Consider the following 22,101-nt stretch of genomic DNA (forward strand, 5'->3'; position numbering starts at 1 on the left):
GTAGTGGGCAAAAGAACGATGGATTTAACCCAGATCTCTTGACTGGGGGAGAATGTTTGCATTGTCAACATTCCATCCATCAATTGTTTGTTGTAACGCTTTTCGCCCTAAGTGGGATGGGTATTCCCAGACGTTGGACCCGTGCTCACTACGCCACTGGAGTCAAGCTATCCTGGCTGATGACGGCTGATAGCCAGAAACCGGTCCTAGAATGCTTGATTCCGGTCCAGGGAAGACATGGCTTGGCAGTTCGGGCTGGACTGTTCCCATGAGGCACAGGGTCAAGACTGATTTGCATATGGCCATGTCTAAACTGGGGTGGTGTAGTGGGCAAAAGAACGATGGATTTAACCCAGATCTCTTGACTGGGGGAGAATGTTTGCATTGTCAGCATTCCGTCCATCAATTGTTTGTTGTAACGCTTTTCGCCCTAAGTGGGATGGGTATTCCCAGACGTGGGACCCGTGCTCACTACGCCACTGGAGTCAAGCTATCCTGGCTGATGACGGCTGATAGCCAGAAACCGGTCCTAGGATGCTTGATTCCGGTCCAGGGAAGACATGGCTTGGCAGTTCGGGCTGGACTGTTCCCATGAGGCACAGGGTCAAGACTGATTTGCATTTGGCCATGTCTAAACTGGGGTGGTGTAGTGGGCAAAAGAACGATGGATTTAACCCAGATCTCTTGACTGGGGGAAAATGTTTGCATTGTCAGCATTCCGTCCATCAATTGTTTGTTGTAACGCTTTTCGCCCTAAGTGGGATGGGTATTCCCAGACGTGGGACCCGTGCTCACTACGCCACTGGAGTCAAGCTATCTTGGCTGATGACGGCCGATAGCCAGAAACCGGTCCTAGGATGCTTCATTCTGGTCCAGGGAAGACATGGCTTGGCAGTTCGGGCTGGACTGTTCCCATGAGGCACAGGGTCAAGACTGATTTGCATATGGCCATGTCCAAACTGGGGTGGTGTAGTGGGCAAAAGAACGATGGATTTAACCCAGATCTCTTGACTGGGGGAGAATGTTTGCATTGTCAGCATTCCGTCCATCAATTGTTTGTTGTAACGCCCCCATTGTGAAATCCCACTTAATTTTAAAGGCTGTTTGTAACTTGTCACTTACTTAATAATTAAATAATATGTATAATATATACACATCAGTCTCGGCTCCCCATATGAGTTCTCCGACCTATTACCTGTTCTGGTACCCAAAGAAAGGTACTGGTGTTGCCAATGTTTTAGTTCTCACCAGTGTGAAAGCTTGGGGTACTTGCTTGCTCTATGGCACGAGTTGGGTTTCACTTCATTCTGAACTCTATGATAAGCAACGCAGTGCAATCCGCAGAGGAAGAAATCAGCATTAAAGAACAGGTCCGCGTCAACAGTAAAAGGAAAAATAAAATTCTTAGGAATATACTATTTTGGTCACCTGTATACTTGTCACTATACAACAAATCATTGGTATATCGAGGAAAATAAGGAATATGTATTTTAAGATTTGGATGTGTGATGAGATGCCATCCCTTTGCTACCATATCCCATGTGCCCTGCAGCCAGACTACCAAATACACCTACAGTAGGAAGTTACTGAGAGTCATTAAAAACTGCGCAACATAGTGTATATTAGTAGGAGAAAGTCTTCAACTGCGGTTTCAGGCTGTGGTAAGGTGTTTCAGTACATTAAAAACATATGCTACTTCTCTCTTTGATTAAACATTTAAGTGCAACACGTAGCCATAAGTGCACAGTTATGTTTACCAGCATTCAAGAAACAACCTACTCTACCTCACCATGCTGAGGGAGCCAGACAACTCAAAGTTAAAATATAGTGGACGATGTTAAACACAGACAAGAGCTGTATGAATATTAAATGCAGCAAAAAATCATCCATGAATTATTTTGTGGGTAACTTGACGGGCAGTTCCTGAAACTCTCCCGTACACTTCACTTTCTCCTCTGCACCACTTGCTCTACCATCCACCTTTCCTCTTACTGCGCCTTTCTCCTTCCCTCTCAACCTCCCATACTTTACAGCTTGTCTAGCCCACACGCTAGCCATCTTCCCTCAACATATTTCTTGATATATCCTAGAATTCTCTTCCCAATCCAGACCCTTCCAAACCAGTAGGCATAGTCTACTAAAGCCGAAGCCCCCTGTCCCACAATAGAACAAACTGCCAAATGGACGAGGCAGTAAGTGCTCCTTAATCTTGCGCTGTAGCACCCATGCTAACACCAAACCAATAACCTAAGAGGGTCATCACATCTCTACCAGTGTTCCTCAGTCCTGATTAAAAACATTCTTTACAATTCCAGAACTAGCCCCAACCACAGCTCTGTTGATGCACTTCAGCACTGACATGCATCACACTTACCTTGCTATTCCCTTACTCTGACAAATATACAGCTCAGCAAGTGAACCTAAATGCTGGCTTGTCGTACCGAATGATTTCAATACAAGGACCCACATCGTGCAGGAGCATACCGTTTCAGACTTGCAGCATCACTTCATTTTGCATTTTTGGTACTCTCACAGCTTTGTTAATGTACCACAAGTCTGTGGTAATGTGCTCCATGCTATAACTGAAGTAAAACCTACACAAAACTGTTCTAGTCACTTTGGCACAGAGTACCGCTCTGTATTTCAGCAGTGGCCTTCACACAAAGCTATACCGATACTGTGCAATCCTGGTCTGTGACATCTCCTGCTACTGTGCTAATGAAAGACACAGCACACATTGCCACTGCCATTATAGTACTAGCAACACCACAGAGTATAAATTATCAGTGTGCCGTGAACCCCATTTGCAATACTCCATTCATCTTAATGCTATAGTTCTTGTATAGAACTGTTCCATAACTCCCCAGTCATATGCTGCACCACCCCATGCCATTCAGTGACTAAGACCCAGTTACATCAGCTATGTGTGTACCAGACTTTGTTGGCTACAAGTGCCCTGTTGTTACAGCAGTGGATGCACAGAGCTGTACCAGTGCTGCAGCATTCTCCCAAACAGCAAATCTGCTATTCTAACCATCCATACACAAACTGCTTTAGTCTTGCATCCTTGGCCTGATATGCAGCCTCCTGGGTCAACGCGTACTAGGACCTTAACACAAAGTGAAATGCATTTAACTCTGCAAAGATATTAGGGGCCTGTTGTCTTACCATACGTTTGTGACTGTGAGCTGTTTCCTATTCAAAATAGGGTAGCTGGTTGTTTTAGTTTTCTGTTTAGATCTTGCCTACCAGATAGCGTAACCTGTCTGTTTGCGAAACGCCTATTGTAGCTGACAGTGGGCTTAGAGCTCGCCCATTGCTTACCATTTGTTGGCCATATTGTCACTCATTTGCTTGCTTCTTATTCATCCTTCCTCTAATGGTGTTTGTCCATCCCCTAGAGCATGGTCATATTACTTGTGTCTTACCACTGCTTACGTTTCAGGCACTTATTGTTTCATTTTGGTGACACACTCTGTGGGAGTGCATGTATTTTCTAGCCTGCTCTCTCATTTACTTCTTTTCCCCCCTCTGGTGCACATCATATTGCTTTCTCTCTCGCCTGTTTGCTTCACTCCCTCCCATCTACATATCGCCTCACCCTTGTATCCCTTTTCTCCCCATCTTTTTTTTCTCATTCGTTTGCTTCTGGCCCCAGCACTACCATGCTGTATTTCACTTTTGTCCTTCTCTTCCCCCAATGTGCTCCATGTTGCTGTACCCTGCCATCTGTGCTGCTTCCCTCCCACCTGTGCCCTCTCTGTTGCTTTTGCCCCAGCTGCTTAAAAAATACCTTTTTATAAAAATGTTCCTAGCCTACTCGGATTTGTCACTAAAAATGGCGTGTCCTAGGCTTTTTTTTTACTACTCTAGCCAAGCCAGACTGCATCAGGGGTGCTGTAAAGTATTGCTAAAAAACCATTGGCAAAGCCAAAATGTCCCAAAGAGTAAAACATTTGGCTTTGCTTATGCTTGCGTATTTTTTTTCCGACTTTATTGCTATTTTGGTACTTAGATTTCAAAATTACTTACTAACATAGGTATAATAGTGTCATTCATGGGGTTCTCCCAAATGAAAAGACAAGAGAAATGATCATGGTATTTTATGCTACATAATCATGTGTCTTCCCATTAAACTTCCAGAGGGTAACACCCGAAAGTGCTGCATGAGTATGGGGTCCTTTTACCATGCCCCTGTTTACCATTTCTTTTAAATAACGCAGTCACATATTGTAAACAGGCGCCAATATACACACAGCTCCCCCACAATCTGCTCCTAACATACTCCTGAGAGGGCTACCGACACAGTTGGGCCTGAAAACATCATTTACTTTGAGACCCTGTAAAGCTGCAGGTATGCACCCATTGGGAGATCTGTTAGCGGAAGGAAACCTCCTGTCCCACTAGGAATTTACCCAGACCCATGAGGTTGCCGGGTTCTCTCTGCCTAATACATGCTAATATTTCTCGAAGGTGAAGGTAAATTATGCACATATTTGAAATATTGAAAACTGATCAGACTCAGACATTTATGCACTCTGTCGTCTGCATCATGTCACTGTATTGGTAAATTGTATTGTTTTGTTGTCAGGCTGAAACAACAACACAACATGCTATTCATATTGTATGCCTTAGTATGCATGAGGCTTGACCAGGTTATTAACGACACTAAAGATGTACACAAATTAAGATGATCTTTCAACGGTAAATGCTTTGAAAAGGTAAATGTTTTCCCAAAGTGAGAGGCATTCACATTGCTGCTGCTCGTGCTGTAACTGTTCTCTGTATATGCATCTTACCCTTCCTGTACACAGACTGTTTGAGGGAATCCTGCTTTGAGGCCTGTACTACATATGAGAGATGCTTGGAGTGCTGCTGCCACATATTCTGTATGTGAGGGTAGCTTGTACTGCTGCCGCTTCTGTTATAAATAGTTTGTGTGCTTGCACTGTTGCTATCCATATGGGCACGGCTGCTACCTGTGCTCTGTTTGGGAACAAAGCGTGCCCTCGTATTGTCCGTGCTGGACTGGCAACAAGTGTTTGGGAGAATTCTGTTCTGGTACTGCCTGTGCTTTATCTTATTTGAGTAGAAGGAGAACTTGCACTACTGATATCTGTGCTCAATCAATCCATCAATCAGGGGAATTGTAAGCGCGCTACTCACCCGTGAGGGCCTCAAGGTGCTGGGAGGGGGGATAAGCAGCTCCGTTCAGACGAAGAGCCAGGTCTTGAGTGTCTTCCTGAAGCTGTTCAGGGTGGGGCTGCGTCTGATGACAATTAGGAGCTCGTTACAGGTCTTGGCCGCAATGTAGGAGAAGGCTCTTCCACCTGTTCTGGCTCTGCGGGTGCGCTGGGTTTCGGAGAGGGCGAGGTCGGCGGATCGGAGGTTTCTCTTGGGTATGTCGAAGGATATTCTCTCATTGAGGTATTGAGGTCCGATGTTGTGGAGGCATTTGTAGGCATGGGTGAGTATCTTGAAAGTAACTCTTTTCTCAACGGGGAGCCAGTGGAGGGTCCGCAGGTGTTGGGTGATGTGTTTGTGTCGAGGGATGCCGGGGACGAGTCTGGCTGCCGTGTTCTGTATGGTCTGGAACTTGCGGAGCAGAGACTTGTTGATCCCGGTGTAGAGGGGGTTTCCATAGTCCAGTCTGCTGATTATGAATGCGTGGGTGACAGACTTTTTTTTTGATTCGGGTGGATCCATTTGAAGGTTTTTCGGAGGATGCAGAGGGTGTTGAAGCAGCTGGAGGCGATGGCGTTGACCAGACGGTTCATGGAGAGGGAGGAGTCGAATACGATGCCGAGGTTTCGGGCATGGTCCGTGGGGGTGGGAGGGCTGCCGAGGGCGGTGGGCCACCATATGCTGTCTCATGCAGAGGGGTAGGGCCCAAGGACGACGACCTCTGTCTTCTCCAAGTTGAGCTTCAGGCAGATGCTGCTCATCCAGGATGCGACGTACTTCATTCCTTCCTGGAAGTAGAGTCTGGTGTTGATGGGGTCCCTGGTGAGGATGAGCTGGGTGTCGTCGGCATATGATACTATGCTGAGTCCGTGCTGTCTGATGATGGCGGCGAGGGGGGCCATGTATATTTTGAAAAGCGTGGGACTGACTGATGATCCTAGGACTCCGCAGTTGATTTACGTGGGTTCGGAAAGGAAGGGTGGCAGTCTGATTCTTTGGGTTCTGCAGGTGAGGAACAAGCGGATCCAATCGAGGGTTGTTCCTTGTATGCCGGCGTTGTGGAGTCTGGTAGTGAGTGTGCGGTGGGATACGGTGTTGAAGGCTGCAGAGAGGTCGAGTAGGATCGGGGCTGTGGTGTGTCCTGGGTTGAGGAGGGTGCGGATGTCGTCTGTGGCGGCGAGTAGAGCGGTCTCTGTGCTGTGGTTGCTGTGGAATCCGGATTGGGAGGGGTCAAGGATGGAGTTCTCGCTGATGAATCTTGTTAGTTGTGCATTGACGGTCTTCTCAGTGACTTTGGCTGCGAAGGGGAGGAGGTAGATGGGTACTTGTTCTTTGTATGAGCGAAACATGCACTGTCTCTGCCACTCTCTCTTTCTTCTCTTTTCTCCCTTCTCCCTGGTGTCTTTGTGTCTCTCTTCTTGCCTCTTTCCTTTCTCTGACGAAATATGTTCTGTTTTATGTGATGTGTAGATATTGCCATAGAATCATATTTTCACATAGTGAAGTACACGACTTCGTCAACTGTCATGTTTTCTTCCATGCACAGGTTACATTCCTGGATGTTGCTGCCTGTTTCTCTGAAGAGGAGTGGAAGTTGTTATATGAGTGGCAGAAGGAGCTTTATACAAATGTGATGAAGGAAATTCACCAAGCTTTGACCTCACTGGGTAACATTTTCCAATCATTATACCTTTCAATGTTATATAAAGCATGACAAATCCATCCTAAATAAATAATAATGTAAATTAATTGGTGTTGATCTAACCACGTGTAGGAACATTCAACATGCATTTATTTATCTCCATTCAAAAGATATATAGTATATGATGGCAAGTTTCAAAACTAAAGTTACTAACTACAGCCCTCATATTTATATATAAATTAAATGTTGTCCACAGCGGGCAGGAAAACAGATACATGTTCTGCTTTCAGCAACCAAGAGTATTTCCTGCTCTTGCTTGCTGAAAGCAGAGCTGAGTTTGTTATGGCTTGGCTGGAGCAAGCCATAGCAAACTGCAGTCTCCCTTGGGTGGGCACCCCAGGACATTGCTGGATCTGGCCCTGAGGGGTGGCGGTCCCCAGGGCCATGTAGAGCTCCTGGAGTGGGGCCACGTGGCCCCTCTTCCCTGGACTGTTTTGGGCCCCGGGTGCCCCATCTCCCAGGGTCTGCACCCTTTTAAATTTTTTATTTTTATTTTTAAAAAGAGAGGAAGGCACACGAACCCCCTCCCGGGCCATTTTGGCCCCAGGTACCCCATCCCCGGGGACTGCCCCTTTTAAAAAAAGATTATTTTAAAGGAACGGGGGGGGGGGGCTCCTGGGACGATTTCGGCCTAAGGGACCACATCACACGGGGCCTAGCCCGTAGTGTGGGTGCCATGGTCCCAAACAGGACACCCACATTTAAAACCTTGGAGACCACAGGAGAGCCTCAATGCCCCAGCGATCCCTGCCGGCTCCCCGCCTCCTGCAAGAGCAGGTATTGCTTTGAGACCCAGGGAGCTGCTAACGTGCAGCTCCCTGGATCCCAAAGAACTGTCTGTTTCCCTGCTTGCTTCATAGCGAGCAGGGAAACAGACACATGCTCTGCTTTCAGCAAGCAGGAGCATTTTCTGCTCTCGCTTGCTGAAAGCAGAGCTGAGTTTGCCTGGGGTGGGACATTTCTGTGGCCGGCCATGAGGGGTGGCGGTCCCCAGGGCTATGTAGGGCTCCTGGAGGGGGGCCACGCGGCCCCCCTCCTTTGTGAATTTAGCCCCGGGTAGGTGGTGGCCCCTGGGGCCAGGGGTCTGCAACGGACCCCCCTTAATTATTGTATTTGTGCCCCGGGAGTTGGCGGTCCCCAGGGATGCAAGGGGGGACCGCGTGGCCCCCGCCCTGCATTTTTCTTGTGTCTAGCCCTGGGGAGCTGGCAGGCTCCGGGGTTACGGGGGGGCCAGCACAGGCCCCGCATAATTATTTACACGTGTCCCTGGAACCTGGCCCACCTGGGGGCCTATATTAAACGAAGCGTGGGAGTCCGCTCTTCGTTTTTTTTAAACGATGTCAGCGGGCGTCACGGATCCAGTGTGACTCCTGCCTAATTTGGTTTTTTAAAAAAAAAAAGCTTTTTTGGCCCTGAGGGTGGGGAGGGTCTTAGGGTGTTTCTACCCTACCCCCTCTTCTTTTTACTTTTTTTCTTTGGTCTGGGTTCAAAAAAGTCACAAGAAGGCTGCCAACACTTCCTGGTTTATCTCTGGCTCGAGACTGGGAGAGGTCGCAGACCCTCCGCATCCCCAGATACGCAATTTGAAATTTCTTAAATTTCTCCTCAACTACTGAACGGATTTACACCATTTAACAAACAAAAGTCACTTACTGGATCAAGAGCTACCTTTCTGCATACTTGGTATAATTCTGTTCAGCAATTCGGGCTGTAGCCGTGTCTAAAACTTCCTATAGAAATTACCATGGAGAAAAAGCGTTTTTGGACCCCCCTTTTTCTCGGCCCCCGCTTAGCAGAGCACCACGAAATTTGCAAGACAGCTGCAGAAGTGACTAGCGAATTAGTTTTGAAAATTTCGTAAAGATTTGTTAAACAATGCTAAAAATATTGCCAAATCAAAAAACGGTCTTCTTATGGAAACTACATCCTAACTGTAACTACCTACTGGCAACTGCATATATATATGTATGTATATGTATATTTAGGAACGGCCACAGTGTTTTTCTTATTTTCGAAACTAGTGTGGTACCGATATTTGGAACCTAAATGTAGCAGTGAGCTGCCAAGAAACTTTATAGAGGAGGTTCCGCTCTCCCATTTCATCCCTTTTCATTGGTCTGATCATTATGAATGTGGGCAGCACACCCTGGGGAGATGCTCAACCTCTTCACAGTATACAAAAGATTGCTCACATTGATATATGCAACAACAAAAATTAACCTTCAGCTCCTTTAAAAAAATAATTTGTTATTGTTTGCATTGAGTTCATTATAAAATGTTATTCATTGATTTTTTTTCTCACATATCTCAATGTTGTATTTCTCCAGCCCATCCTGAACTGGGCAGTGTTCTAGATTAATCGCAATTCTTCGTGTATGCTAGCCATGTAAGGATGACAAGCAGGGCTAGCTGACCTTCCTTCCTTCATGGAAATTACTTTCCCAGATTGTTAGGATGTGAGCCTGTGCCTCCTTTTGTGGTTTGCAGCTCTGGAGACTTAGCCACATGTCTCTATATGCTGTTGACCAGCGATACAGCCACATCTGAATGTGGATGGGGAATCGAACGGAAGGCATGGAAGAATCTAGACCAATAAGTGAACCTACACTGGAGGATAATGGGGATTCCCAGGCTGAAAACTAGCACAGTACTGTATTGGTGTATCTTGAATGTGTTGCGGCTAGCTGTATGATTTTTAAAGCAGGAGTGTGAGCACCATGGAGTAGTTTTGTCTAGAACATTTGAAAATATATTAGGTGCATCATGTTCTTCCTATTGATAGAGAGTATTTAAATGAGTTTCAAGTCGTCCCATTATAGAGAGAGGAAGAAAACGTACAAGAGGACTGTACTTAGAAGTATGATTGGGCTGTCATAAATTTCATGTGAGGATGATACCCTGTTTTTGCTCATCACCAGTATATCACAGAAAAGACAGACCATTTGGCCATCATATCTAACAATGTAAGATGAATTGTGGTAGGGTTCATTAAAACAACATTTATGTTATTTACTATATGGGAAGCAGACCCACCCCAGGTGATCATGGAGGTGACTGTGGTGCATCAAGATATCTTGAAATATTGGAGAGTTATAGAAGTTCAGTGAAGTTTGTGGTAAAACTGTATCATTCTAGAGCAGCTACCAATATGAATGCCCTTCTTAATTTAAACAACCAATTTAGGGGCAAGTCTGTTCTCCCTGCTGGCATAAACAGTAAAAGTTGTGTGTGCCTTGCTGCTTAGCAGCAATTTAAGAATGTCTGTAGTTGGCACTGAAACTAGATGGACCGAGGGCTGTGTTGGAATAAGGTTCTGGGATTAAGAAAGGCTGTCTAATAATATGTATCCACATAGAAATATATTTTACAAGTACTGGTTGTTGGCCTTGAAGGCATATTTAATGTTTTATCTGTTGATAAGAAAAAATAAGCACCTTATCAAAATTATTGACCCTGCTTTATACAAAGAAGAGAGACACCCATACTTTATTCAGGCTGTTGCTATACCTAATTACTTAACAGACCACACCTTTGGGATTCCAGAACCACTAGTATGACATTAAAGCAGAACTAAAATGAATAATTCAACAACATTATACGCAAGTTGACATCTTGTCAATAGCTAGCAAGATTTAGATGGGTTCTCACGTGGGCCTTCATTCTGCTTTGATTATATTTAGAGAATATATCTCAACAAGCGTTTGTTTTACAAAAAGAAAGTTTTTTAAATATTGAATTTTTGGCTCATATATGATATTCTAATAGCATTAAGAAAAATGCCACAATCATTAAATAAATCACAGTAGACATATTATGTTACAAAAAATATCAGTCTCCACTTATCTAATGAAACGTCCTATTCGACTCCCACTTACGTAATCTAACGGCACAAAATTGAAAATGGGAAAGTCCATAAAAGTGTTGATGTTTCGGTCACTTTCTGATTTGTTTTTAGGATCATCATCAGGACAAAATAGCGCTCTCCAAACCATTGAGGTTCGTCAGTGTTGAAAATTAAGCCTATTTTCACAAAATAGTTGAATCGTATTGTTTTTTTTTCTCATGAGGTTTCTGTGGGAAAGTGCTCCTTTTTGCATGGTTGCCCCCCACTTTTTGCATGGTAACCCCCCACTTTTTGCCTGATGTTGATGCTCTTAGACTAAGTTTGCCCTGGGTTCCTGCCATCCAGGTACCCAGGGCCTATGTTCTTTCCCTAAAACTGTACTGTTGCACTCCCAATTGGCAACTCTCTGGCCACATGTAAGTCCCTTGTAAAAGGTACCAAGTGCACTATGATCAGGGAAAGCCTCTACGGACTGCAGCACATATTGTTCTGTTATGTTATGTTATCAAGATTTCTAAAGCGCACTGTTACCCTGAGGTGTCCTGGCGCTATGCGCTATCTGCCAAAGCGAGCCGATTAAGAAATTAGGAGGAAAAAGGTTCTTCAAGAGAAAAGCCAAGTTTTCAAACCCTTTCTGAAAGGAAGAAGTCCAGAAGAGTTCCTAAGATGAAAAGGGAGACTATTCCAGGCCTTAACGGCACAGTGACAGAAGCTTCTACCACCCCAACTGAGTTTGTGGTAGCGGGGAAGAATAGCACGTTTAGACTGCAGCGATCGCAGGGTTCTCCCTGGCACATACCACTGAATAGAATGTTTTAAGAAGTCAGGGCCAATGCCGTTGAGAGCTTTAAAGACTAAGCATAAAGCCTTGAACTGAATTCGGGCTGCCACCGGTAACCAGTGTAGAGATCTAAGTCCTGCCTTTACTGAGGTGAACCTGGGTGTGCCGGTAAGTAATCTAGCTGCAGCGTTTTGCACGGTCTGGAGTCTAGACAGATGTCTTTTTTTAATATTAATATAGAGACTGTTACAATAGTCCAGCCGTGACAGGATGAGTGCCGTGACTGCAATTTTTAGACAGTCTTCTGGGAGAAAGGATCTAATTTTGCGTAAGAGTTTAAGTGTAAAAGAGCAGGAAGAGACAACCCTGCTAACCTGATCCTCAAAGGACAATTTTGCATCTACAAGCACCCCAAGGTTTTTTGCCTTCGCAACTGGGACAGGAGGCCTTCCCATAGACGTCGGCCACCAGTCTGATGTCCAGAGGTTGGCAGTGTTTCCAAAAAGTATGACCTCAGTCTTTTCAGCATTAAGCTTGAGGCAGTTTGCTGCCATCCAGGCAGCTATTGCCTGCATACAGTTGTGACACTTAGAGGCTGTTTCAGCCTCTGCCCCCGTTTTGATTGACAACACAATTTGTGTGTCATCGGCATACGATGAGAGCTGGAATCCAAAAGATTTAACCAAAGTGGCCAGCGGGGTAACATATACATTAAACAGCGTCGGGCTGAGTGAAGACCCCTGTGGGACCCCACAGGGAATGACAAAGGGCTTAGAGCTGTTCCTGCCGAGATCCACCGTTTGTGATCTATTAGCTAGAAAGGATTTCAGGAGATCCCAGGCCCTACCTCCGACCCCGACCGCTGTTAAACGGTCCATCAAAACTTCATAATGGACCGTATCAAATGCGGCCGAAAGGTCCAAAAGGATAAGAATGGCGGCGCCACCCTGATCTAGAGCCACCCTGATCTCATCAGTGGTTTTTATACAGTGCCAGTTCGGTACTATGTTCGGCGCGAAACCCAAACTGCGTAGGGTCCAAGGATGAGTTCAGATGCAGGAATTGGCTAAGTTGAACATTCATGGCTCTCTCAATCATCTTACCTGGGAAGGGAAGACGAGAGATGGGCCTATAGTTGCTCGGGTCTCTCAAATCTAAGTTGGTTTTTTTTAATAGTGGGAGAACTGAAGCAGTCTTCCATAGAACAGGGAAGCAGCCGGATTTAAAAATGGAGCGAAACAATGGGGTGAGGGCTTCCCCAATGATATCCGGGACCAGCCTCAAGACCGAGGCTGGGCAAGGGTCCAGCGGAGAGCCGGAGCGAATTTCAGAGAGGAGCTTCATAACTCCAGGCTGTTCTAAAGGTATAAAATGGTCAAGGGTAAGAAAAGATCCGTTGTACTCTCGGCGTCCTGTTGACACAACCTGGTTAAAAGGTGTAGGCGTGAATGTAAAGGACGAAAAGATATTTTCGACCTTTTGTAAAAAAAAAAGCAGCCAGAGATTCACAAAGTTCTATATTGCTTTCAATTTTAGGACTAGTGAAAGAAGTTAACTGGGAGATAGTTCTAAACAGCTCTTTAGAGGAGGAACTAGCACCTCTAATCTGTTCCGCATGGTAGAGCTTTTTTGTTTCAAATAATAGTTTTTTATATTTGGCCAAGGCTGTCTTATGGGCCTCCTTGCTGATATCACTGTACTCTCTCCTCCATGCTCGTTCCAATTTTTTGCACTCTAACTTTTGGTTTTTTAGACTTTCAGAGTACCAAGGGGCAGTAGGGTGTACCCGCTTAGAGATGCACAATTTATCTGGCACTAATTTCCTACAGGCCAGGTCCACCCAGTCTGTGTAGATAGTTGCTGCCTCATCTATGTCATTTACAGGAGCAGGTAATGAGCCCTGCAAAAGATTGCCTAGAGCAAGGTGATCAATGTCGACCCCCTTTTAAAACCGCACCTTATCACACAACACTCGGGTTGAGAGAAGTGGGAACTTATTTGGTTCTGTTTCCCCTCTCGCAACGGCACAAATGTGCATCTCCATCCCCGTTGACTTTTATTTTGGAGCAGGGGTCCTACAAATAAAATTTACAGGGCCTTCTGTTCCATTTTAACTCACACTCACTGACACTTCCTTCCCACATACCCGCACTCACCACTGTGGCAAACTCCTAAAAGATCTCCGCCAGAGAGCCCCTTGGGGCCCGTGAGGGACTGCAGCGCCACCCCCACGAGGAGCAACCTTGCCCGATGATGATGCTATACACTCGAAAGGGTGTGTGAGGGCACTACGTACCAAACTAAGGAGTACCTTCCTCTTTCTGTGCACACTCACCTATCCCAGGAGACTACCCCTCTTCTCTATAACACCACATAATTAGTGGCTGTGTTCCCCTTAACCCATAGGAACTGAAACCATCCATTGTAATTATTATGATCAATGTTTTTCCAGCACCTAGTTTTTAAAATGGCTCTCTCCAACGGTTTGTGGTTTTTAGGTAGAGTTTGTTTGAGTTCAAATAACACAGCTGCATGATCGGTCCAGGTGAGAGTTAACGATTTTGAATAAACAAGGTTGGGATAGTTGGAGAAAATACCGTCCAGAGTATGGCCTGCGGAGTGAGTAGAATCTTCGACTAGCTGTTTAAGTCCGTCTCCGCTAAATATTTGCTGCAATTTCATGTTGTCAGGGTCATTCAGATCTTCCAGGTGAAAATTAAAATCACCCATGACAGTGAAGTTCTTATTACATAGTACCTCCTCTAAAAAGGAACTCAAAGAGTCTAAAAACGCACCCCTGGGCCCAGGAGGACGGTAGAGGAGGACGCAATTAAAGGTCTTGTGATTTGAAGTTTGAATGTTAGTTAGCAAAGCTTCACAAGTTGGATTGGAGGCATTAGTAAAACTAGGTCTAAGGGAATCTTGATACAGAACTGCCAGTCCACCGCCTCTCTTGGAGAGTCTGTCTTGAGTAAAACAGAGAAAATCAAGGGGGGGGTAGCCTTAAGCAGGTCAGGCCCCGAAGCTTCGTGGGACCAGGATTCTGTTATAAACCCTAATTTAATATTGTTTTCTTCCATGAACAATGCACATTCCACACTGTGTTTGATTAACGACCTAGCGTTCAGCAGAAAACATTTAATGGATGGCAGAGCGGTTCGGATGGTCTTTGTGTTAACATTTAGTGAACTGCGAATCTCAGAAATACTAGGCAAGGAGAAGGAACACTCGGGACAATATACATCCTGTGCCTCCTTCATCAAATGAGGGATAATTCTAGGGCAGTGTGTCCTCGCACGCTCATGTGCCCATACTAGAAGCTGCTCCCTTGAGTATGTTACAGAGTGGGGACCAAGCGGACCAGAGGGAGATGCCCTAAGCCCGGGCCGAGCATGGACGGGAGCAGACGGGCTGCGCGCGCCCGCTGCGCGCTTCCGCTGCGCGGTCGCGTCAGCGTGAAGATTTATAGGTCCTGGAGTGAAAAGCTAGACCGCTAACCGCCAAGATGGCGGTACCCCGACAATTATACCCCCAATAAGCAGCTGTGAATGCGATGTCAGCAGGAGGCCAACAGTAAAGTGCAAAGCAGCAAATAAGTTTTAAAAATTACACAATAATCACAATCTAAAAGCAGGTTTTTAAAAAACACGGTAGCAACAAGTCACCGACCTGGCGAGCGTTCAAGCACAGCTTCGCCTAGGCGGTAGCGCTGCGCGGTCGCCTCAGTGTGAAGATTTATAGGTCCTGGAGTGAAAAGCTAGACCGCTAACCGCCAAGATGGCGGTACCCCGACAATTATACCCCCAATAAGCAGCTGTGAATGCGAGGTCTGCAGGAGGCCAACAGTAAAGTGCAAAGCAGCAAATAAGTTTTAAAAATTACACAATAATTACAATCTAAAAGCAGGTTTTTAAAAAACACGGTAGCAACAAGTCACCAACCTGGCGAGCGTTCAAACACAGCTTCGCCTAGGCCTGTACCCTAACACACACACACTGCCGTTGCAGGCTGCAGGTTTTGGTGCAGAGCAAAGTGAAGAGTCGACATGGCACACATCCCTGTGTGCCATGCCTTCAATGCACTGCCTGTGGCATAGGTAGGCCACCCCAGTGGCTCCTCTAGGATTGCGAGATCTGGGAAATTGGCCTCTATCCAGGACCACGCCATCTCTGGGTCATCAAAGAAGTGGCCCTCATGTTCATAGATGATTTTGGGCAGGCCGGAAAGAGGTGCGAGTACTTCAGGTTTAGATGTTGGAGGTGTTTCTTGACCCCAAAATAGGAGGCCCTTTGGCATTGTACTTGCATAGTATAATCCGGGAACAACAAGATTCTTGCATTCTCTAGTAGTACAGGTGCATGTTCTTGTGCTTTACGGAATAGAGTGTCTCTGTCTCTATAATTGAGGATCCAAGTCATGATTGGTTCCGCGGCGCCCCCGGAGTCTGACTCCCAGTGGGGACCTTGTGCGCCCTTTCGACGCTAAACATTGCAGTCAGACCCTCTGGGGCTACCGTGATGCGTAGCCATTGGTCAATAAATTGGGTCAGGTTATTGCTTTCACTATTTTCGGGCAGGCCAATTATTCTGATATTGTTCCTTCTTATGCTCCCTTTAGCGTCTTCTGCCTGATTTTGTAGCTCCTCAACCTGTGGCTGTAAGTCTGCCAACTACCTCTGTTTGTTCCTTGCGCCAAGCTTTTATGTCAGATAGCGCCATCGAGTGGAGTTGGACTTTTTCCAATAATTTTTTGTGGTCGGCCCGCAAGAGGCTGACCTCTGTAGTGAGAGTGCCCACTTGTTGCTCCAGTACCAACCGGGACACCCTGATTTCCTATAGGTTAACATCTAGTTTATCGGGGGGAGGATCCAGTGTGGGGGGGTGGGTACAACATTGTCTTCAGTTATGGGGAGAGAGCCTTCCATTAAGCTGGTATGCACAACTCTAGTGGGGCTGTGGTGGTCCACCTGCTTTCCTTTGGTGCAACCCATTTTTTGTCAGTGTATCTGACTGAGTGGGTCTTCTATAAGGTACCTAGAAGCCTCACCCAGTAGCGGGGAGAAAGGAGAGGGGTTCCCTGGCAGCCCTGCCTCTGTATAGTCCCCAACGCTACACCTCGCTACCTGGATGTTTAGTGCCTTATGGGTGTGTAGGCACGGGGCCAAGATCTGGATAGTCCCTCCGGCGCTGGAGTTCTTGTTCTCCCTTGTTGCCCCCCTGAATTTGTCAATTTATGTAAATGAAAGAACAGCGTTGTACAAATGTATTGTCCTAACTTTTGTTACATTGTGACATTGTGCTGATACCATCATTCCTTCAATTAGACATATGTGGGGGACCAGTGGGTCACTTCCTCCCCACTGATAATGCTATGCTTAGTACCGAAGTCTGTATCCCCGTGGCTCAAGCAGGTCCTCCAGCCCGTCACCGGTTCGTACCACCTTAGGCCTCTCAGCAATCTCAGGAGTTGTGCAGCCGCAGACAGCAGTGGCAGCAGGTAGTAGTTCTTGGGGGTGGTTTCACTCTTACTACCTACACCCGGCAGCCCAGTGCTGCCTTTGTGGTTCCTTTTAGAGCAGCAGCCTCCCGCAGGGGTCTGCACCTTCTCAGGCTTCCACCGACGTGCCCAATCCAGTCCGTCAGCTAGCTCCGTTTTCCCGGTCGAGCCAGCGGGTGGCTGGCTAGTGTGTCCCTACATGCAGCAGCCCAGCAGGCAGTAGGGATCTAGCTTGGTAGGCCACTGTAGGGTCGGTAGCAGGGTCGCTCAACTCCGGCACCGGAGAGTACTGTGGAGCCCAGCAGGTCCTCTCGTGGCCAGCACCGTTGGGTGCCAACAGTCAGGTCAATCCGCCAGGAGACCCCCAGGGATGCCCTTCGTCCGCTCCGGTAGCTGGCAGGTAGCGGTGGGCAGCTCTGTGAACTTACAGCACTGTCAGTAGCAGGTGACTGATTCTGGACGTTGGCTGGGCCAAGAGTACCGCACTCGGCTCTGTCGGGCGCCACTAGCGGCCCCACTTTAATAGGCCCTGCGTGGGCTGAGCCAGTACGTGTTTGCGCCTGTGCTCAGGCGCTCGCAGAAGTCATCGTGAGGCCACAGCCAGCCCACTAGAACAATCCGAGGTAAGAGGCAGGGTGGATGGCTGGAAGGAACAGGGGATTCAGTAAGGCAGTCTGCCCAGGCCTGGGAGCAGCACTTCTAGACGTCCGCCATCTTCAGCGGCTAGCCACGCCCCCCATTCCAAAGCTGTAATTACATTTAAACAGCAAGAATACAAAATGGCAGGAGCAGGGTTTTTGTGGGTCTCCTCATATTGGAACCTAGTGACTGGTAAATCAAACCCCTCCAGTCAGTGACAGAGCATCACAACTTTTTCGCCCAACAGCTTGACAACACACATAATTATCCCAGTGTCTAATCCCATGTACTGTATCCTAAAGCAAAATGCATGCCAGCCTCACCACTTGAACACATACAGCAGTACAGTAGATTACTGTGTACCACCAGCTATCAACAACAGACATGTGATAATATTAACAGGTTTGCAGATTCAAAGCTTATAATACTGCATAGCAGAGTGGGTAGTGAAAGGATATTTCCAGGAACCAATAGGATCCTCAGCCCTATCACGATGGCCCACCAAATATAGATTAATGCGAATGGACCTCTTCTCTGAATCTCCAGTACATATTTCCAGTTTCGTAGTCATCTCCTGCAGTTTGGAAACAGATTTGAAGTTTATGAACAATGTCAGCAATCTCTGTTGAGATAGCCCCAAAACCTACACTCAGTCTGACACTTTATGGAGGTTAAGCTTCACTAAGTTAACATAAGTCAAGACTACGTCAGTTTTTACATCTAAGGAGGTTTTTGTTTCTCTGATTGCTTCTCTGATTGCAGCCAGGACATTGCTTGTTGGCTCAAGGGCATCAACCTGGATTGCAGCAATGCAAGCTCATTACGGCCCACCTTATGCTTGGTAAAGTAGTCCATCAGTCTGGAGTGAGTCTGCTTTTCCACCTTATCTATCTTCGTAGAAGATGTATGCCAAGACTCTACCACCCCTGGTGAGGCATCATCCAATTAGCTACACTATGGACATGTGGGACCGGTGAGCAGGCAGGTGCTGCAGCAGTGAAGGACTGCAACAGGCAGCCTCAGCAAGGGGACAATGTTGGCTACAAATTCCCAACCTTCAGTTTATCCTAACCTTTCTACTTCCTTGTACATTGTGCAGTTCCAGTAAATGCTATGAAGCCGCTCTGATGAGCGTTCATGATATATTTTGGATCTGAAATCCCATGCAATTTAAGGAGGTTAGATTCAGGCACCCAGAGGGACAGCCTCAGTAACTTTGGGTCCATAACTAGTCGGGACAATTATTACAGTCATTGTTAATGTCTGAGATTAATGACAAACATATAGAAGAGACTATAGATAGAACACTGCTATTCACTTAAAAATATATTTTGCTGCCAAGTCTCCAATAACAGATTGTGCAGATAGTACTTATGTTAAAGAATTTTCAGATGGTATGTACTGGTGTATGTGGTGGTGCAGCCTGTTGCAATTTATTTGTAGATATGGATGGACCAAAGAGTGAACAGTCGTTTTTTATGGGAAGGTCAAGTATTTTGCATCCATCCATCCATCTGTTAACCTACCTGTTTCTCTTACTGCAGGCACAACGTGCTTTACTTACATTAAGCGTGCTATGCATGCTTTCTCTTTTCAAGCAGCCTCGGACAATGGCGGCCCCTTCTTTCCAATGCCATAGGTCTCATTTCCTGAGTGTCTAAAAGTGGGTACACCAACACTGCAAAACATCCACACACACTAGCCAAACCATGACTATTTAGAGCGAAGGGAGTTAATGAATACTTCTTGGCACTAGGTTCCTAAGACTTTCTCAAGTTAGTTCATCAGGGAAGACTTGTGTGGCAAACCACGGCACTCACTTCCTCATTTAATTCAACTATAACAGTAAATGCCATTGAACACTAACACTAAGAACCATGATTTAACTTTCGCGAGGAGTCACGTGACAACCAGTGTGTAAAGGGTGAGGTTGGCGCCTTTGGGAGATCACGTGAGGGGATAGGTCTGTTCCTGTCGCTATGAGACGGATTCTCGAGTACCTGATACAAAGGATTTCCAGTCCCTGTTGACATGCACTAGGCAGAAGGGATTTCTATTCGAGACAACGCAGAAAGCTGTAGTAAACATGGTTGATCTCTAAGCTACAATGACTGTAGTCAGTGTCTTTTATTTAACAGCTTAATGGATTCTAGTAGTTGTAGTTTTAACCATTCCTAATGTAAGCAACTGGAATAAACAAACCTGATAACATGGTTTGCAAGAGGAAATCCCAGAACTGAAGCATTGTGTCCTTAATGACATAGAATGGAATCCACTGAAGTATCCATTCACTTTGTTATCAGTCCTGTTTCTTTTCACCGATACCAAAACATCAACCACATTCTTGACAGCCCAGTCTCTCTGTATCCATTGCTAATTATTGGCATCCCTTAGGCCGCAGAGTGTCCTGCTTTTCCTGCACCAATGAACTCGCATAGTTTGGTCTTGTGCGCGTTAGTCCACGGCAGTAGTTTTTTTTAATTTAGGATTTTGTGTGCATGTGCATTCCTTTCTTTTTCTTGCAGTAGTTTGAAACCTAGTCACTATGGTAACTCCCAAGCATGGTGTTTGTACTTGCATTGCATGATTACTATTAGGTTTTTGCCGCAGTTTTTCAGAAACCGAGTCACGCCAGTAACTTGTGAGCATTTTTTATGGAATGTGTACCTTGCTTCGATTTTCCACTCGAGTGCTGCAAAAAACAATTACACTCGTAAACAAAACATGATTACCAAAGTCCTTATATTCACTTAGAAGTGCCCCTCACAGCAAACTACAGATCCTACGCATGTGTTTTGCAGCTTTTGCATGAATTATGCATGACTTGTGAGGAAAACCTATGTGACCACGATACTTTTACACACATTAGAGACAATCTGAGGACAGAGGAGTGGGCCAGTGGTACAAAAGCGAGAAAAACAAACTCAGTCTGTTCCCCGCCATGATAACTCAAGTACAGAAACAAGCAGCTTCCTCATTGGCAGGTGGGAAATAAAATACCTGCCGAGGGCTCTTCTGCTCCAGGGTATCCATTCTCATTTTCCACAGGATGTTTTACATTCTAAGCCTTCAAAAGCTGGATCTCATTTTATTTTTTTCTTGGAAATCTAAATACTTTATGCTGAAAAGATTATGGGGTGCAATCTGGGTCGGACTGGGGTATATAGTGCAATCAGGAAGTGCCTGATGGGCAGGTCTGACAGATCAGTGTGTGGACCGTTCTTAGGTCGAGCCTAGCAGCGCATGCACTGCTCTGCGAGACATGCTGTATTAGAGTAAGGACTTGAAGCTTCTCCCATATTTTTCATTTGCTTGTGTCATTGTCCTTTGTAAATGCTGGTTTCTGATTTGTTAATAGGCTTGTTAGTCCCTCCTTACTACTGTCTTGTTTTCTTTTGTAATCTCTCATGAGAACTGGCCCATTTACTTCAGTTGTTATATGGTATGTCTTATTTAGTCTGTAAGCACTATTTTATTTAATGAGTTTCTCCTACTGCAGGCACAACATACTTTCCTGCAATATTCAGCGCGCCATGAACATTTCCACTTTGCAAGCAGGCCGGGACGATGGGGGCCGCTTCTTTGAAGTGAAATAGGTCTCGTATTTACAAGAGTTAGCGCTATTGGCATTATAAATGACAATGGGCCAGATGCATCAAAGGGTTTTACCCATTCTGTGTCTATGGGAAAACGTGTTCATGCATATGACCCAATGCCTTTTATTTATGTGCTAATTATCAAAGCAGATAAATAAAAGGCATTGTCATTTACAATGCAAATAGCTTAAACTCCCGCAAATGCAAGACCTATTGCATTGCAAATGCTTGTTTTTATTTGGGGTACTTTGCACTTAATCTTCTTTACTTTTTTCCACATAATGGATCCACGCCAAATTTGCATCATTCTAAAGGTACCCCAGCATTCCCTTGGAATGCACCGAGAAAATAGCCAAAATATAGCTAATGTTTGTTGGGTTATCATAAAAATGGGGAAAAGTGCTGTAAAAAAAGTTTATATTTATATCTAAAAATGGAATCTACAAAAGGCTTGCTGTGTTTACATCGCAATCTTTCCAACTTTTAGGAGCAAGCCGAATTGTATCAAAAAGCACTTCTTTTACCACAATTTTTGCTAGGCCTAGTGCCAGCAGTAGGAACGGATCAAACCAGGGACAATGGGATCCTTGTGATGGACTCCCATTGTCCTTGGTTTTATTTACTCCTGTTGTGTGCACTAGACCGAGTCATACAAGTGGGGTAGCATTTTACTTGAACAAGTGTGGGAGCTTTGGGTGGTATGAATGTTATGGATCCCTGCAGATCTAGAAGTTTCCGTCACAGAAATGTGAGGAAATGCGTGACTTTTGGCAAAGTTTGAGATTTGCAGGGTATTATGTGTAGAAAACATCATTGGATCCACGCAGGGCACACCACACTGGACTGTTTCAGGTTTCCA

At 45.7% G+C, this 22,101-nt stretch overlaps 1 protein-coding gene across 1 annotated transcript in view; it reads left to right on the top strand.

Annotated features, from left to right (window-relative positions):
- Positions 1 to 22,101, top strand: part of LOC146861879 (uncharacterized) — a 241,267-nt gene that overhangs the window by 47,537 nt on the left and 171,629 nt on the right. The window contains exon 2 of the mRNA XM_085641050.1: positions 6,731 to 6,851. Coding sequence (XP_085497176.1) covers positions 6,731 to 6,851 — 121 coding nt within the window. The remainder of the gene's footprint in view (positions 1 to 6,730; positions 6,852 to 22,101) is intronic.

This window comes from Triturus cristatus, chromosome 2_2 (assembly GCF_964204655.1).
Source record: "Triturus cristatus chromosome 2_2, aTriCri1.1, whole genome shotgun sequence".
Lineage (NCBI taxonomy): Eukaryota > Metazoa > Chordata > Amphibia > Caudata > Salamandridae > Triturus > Triturus cristatus.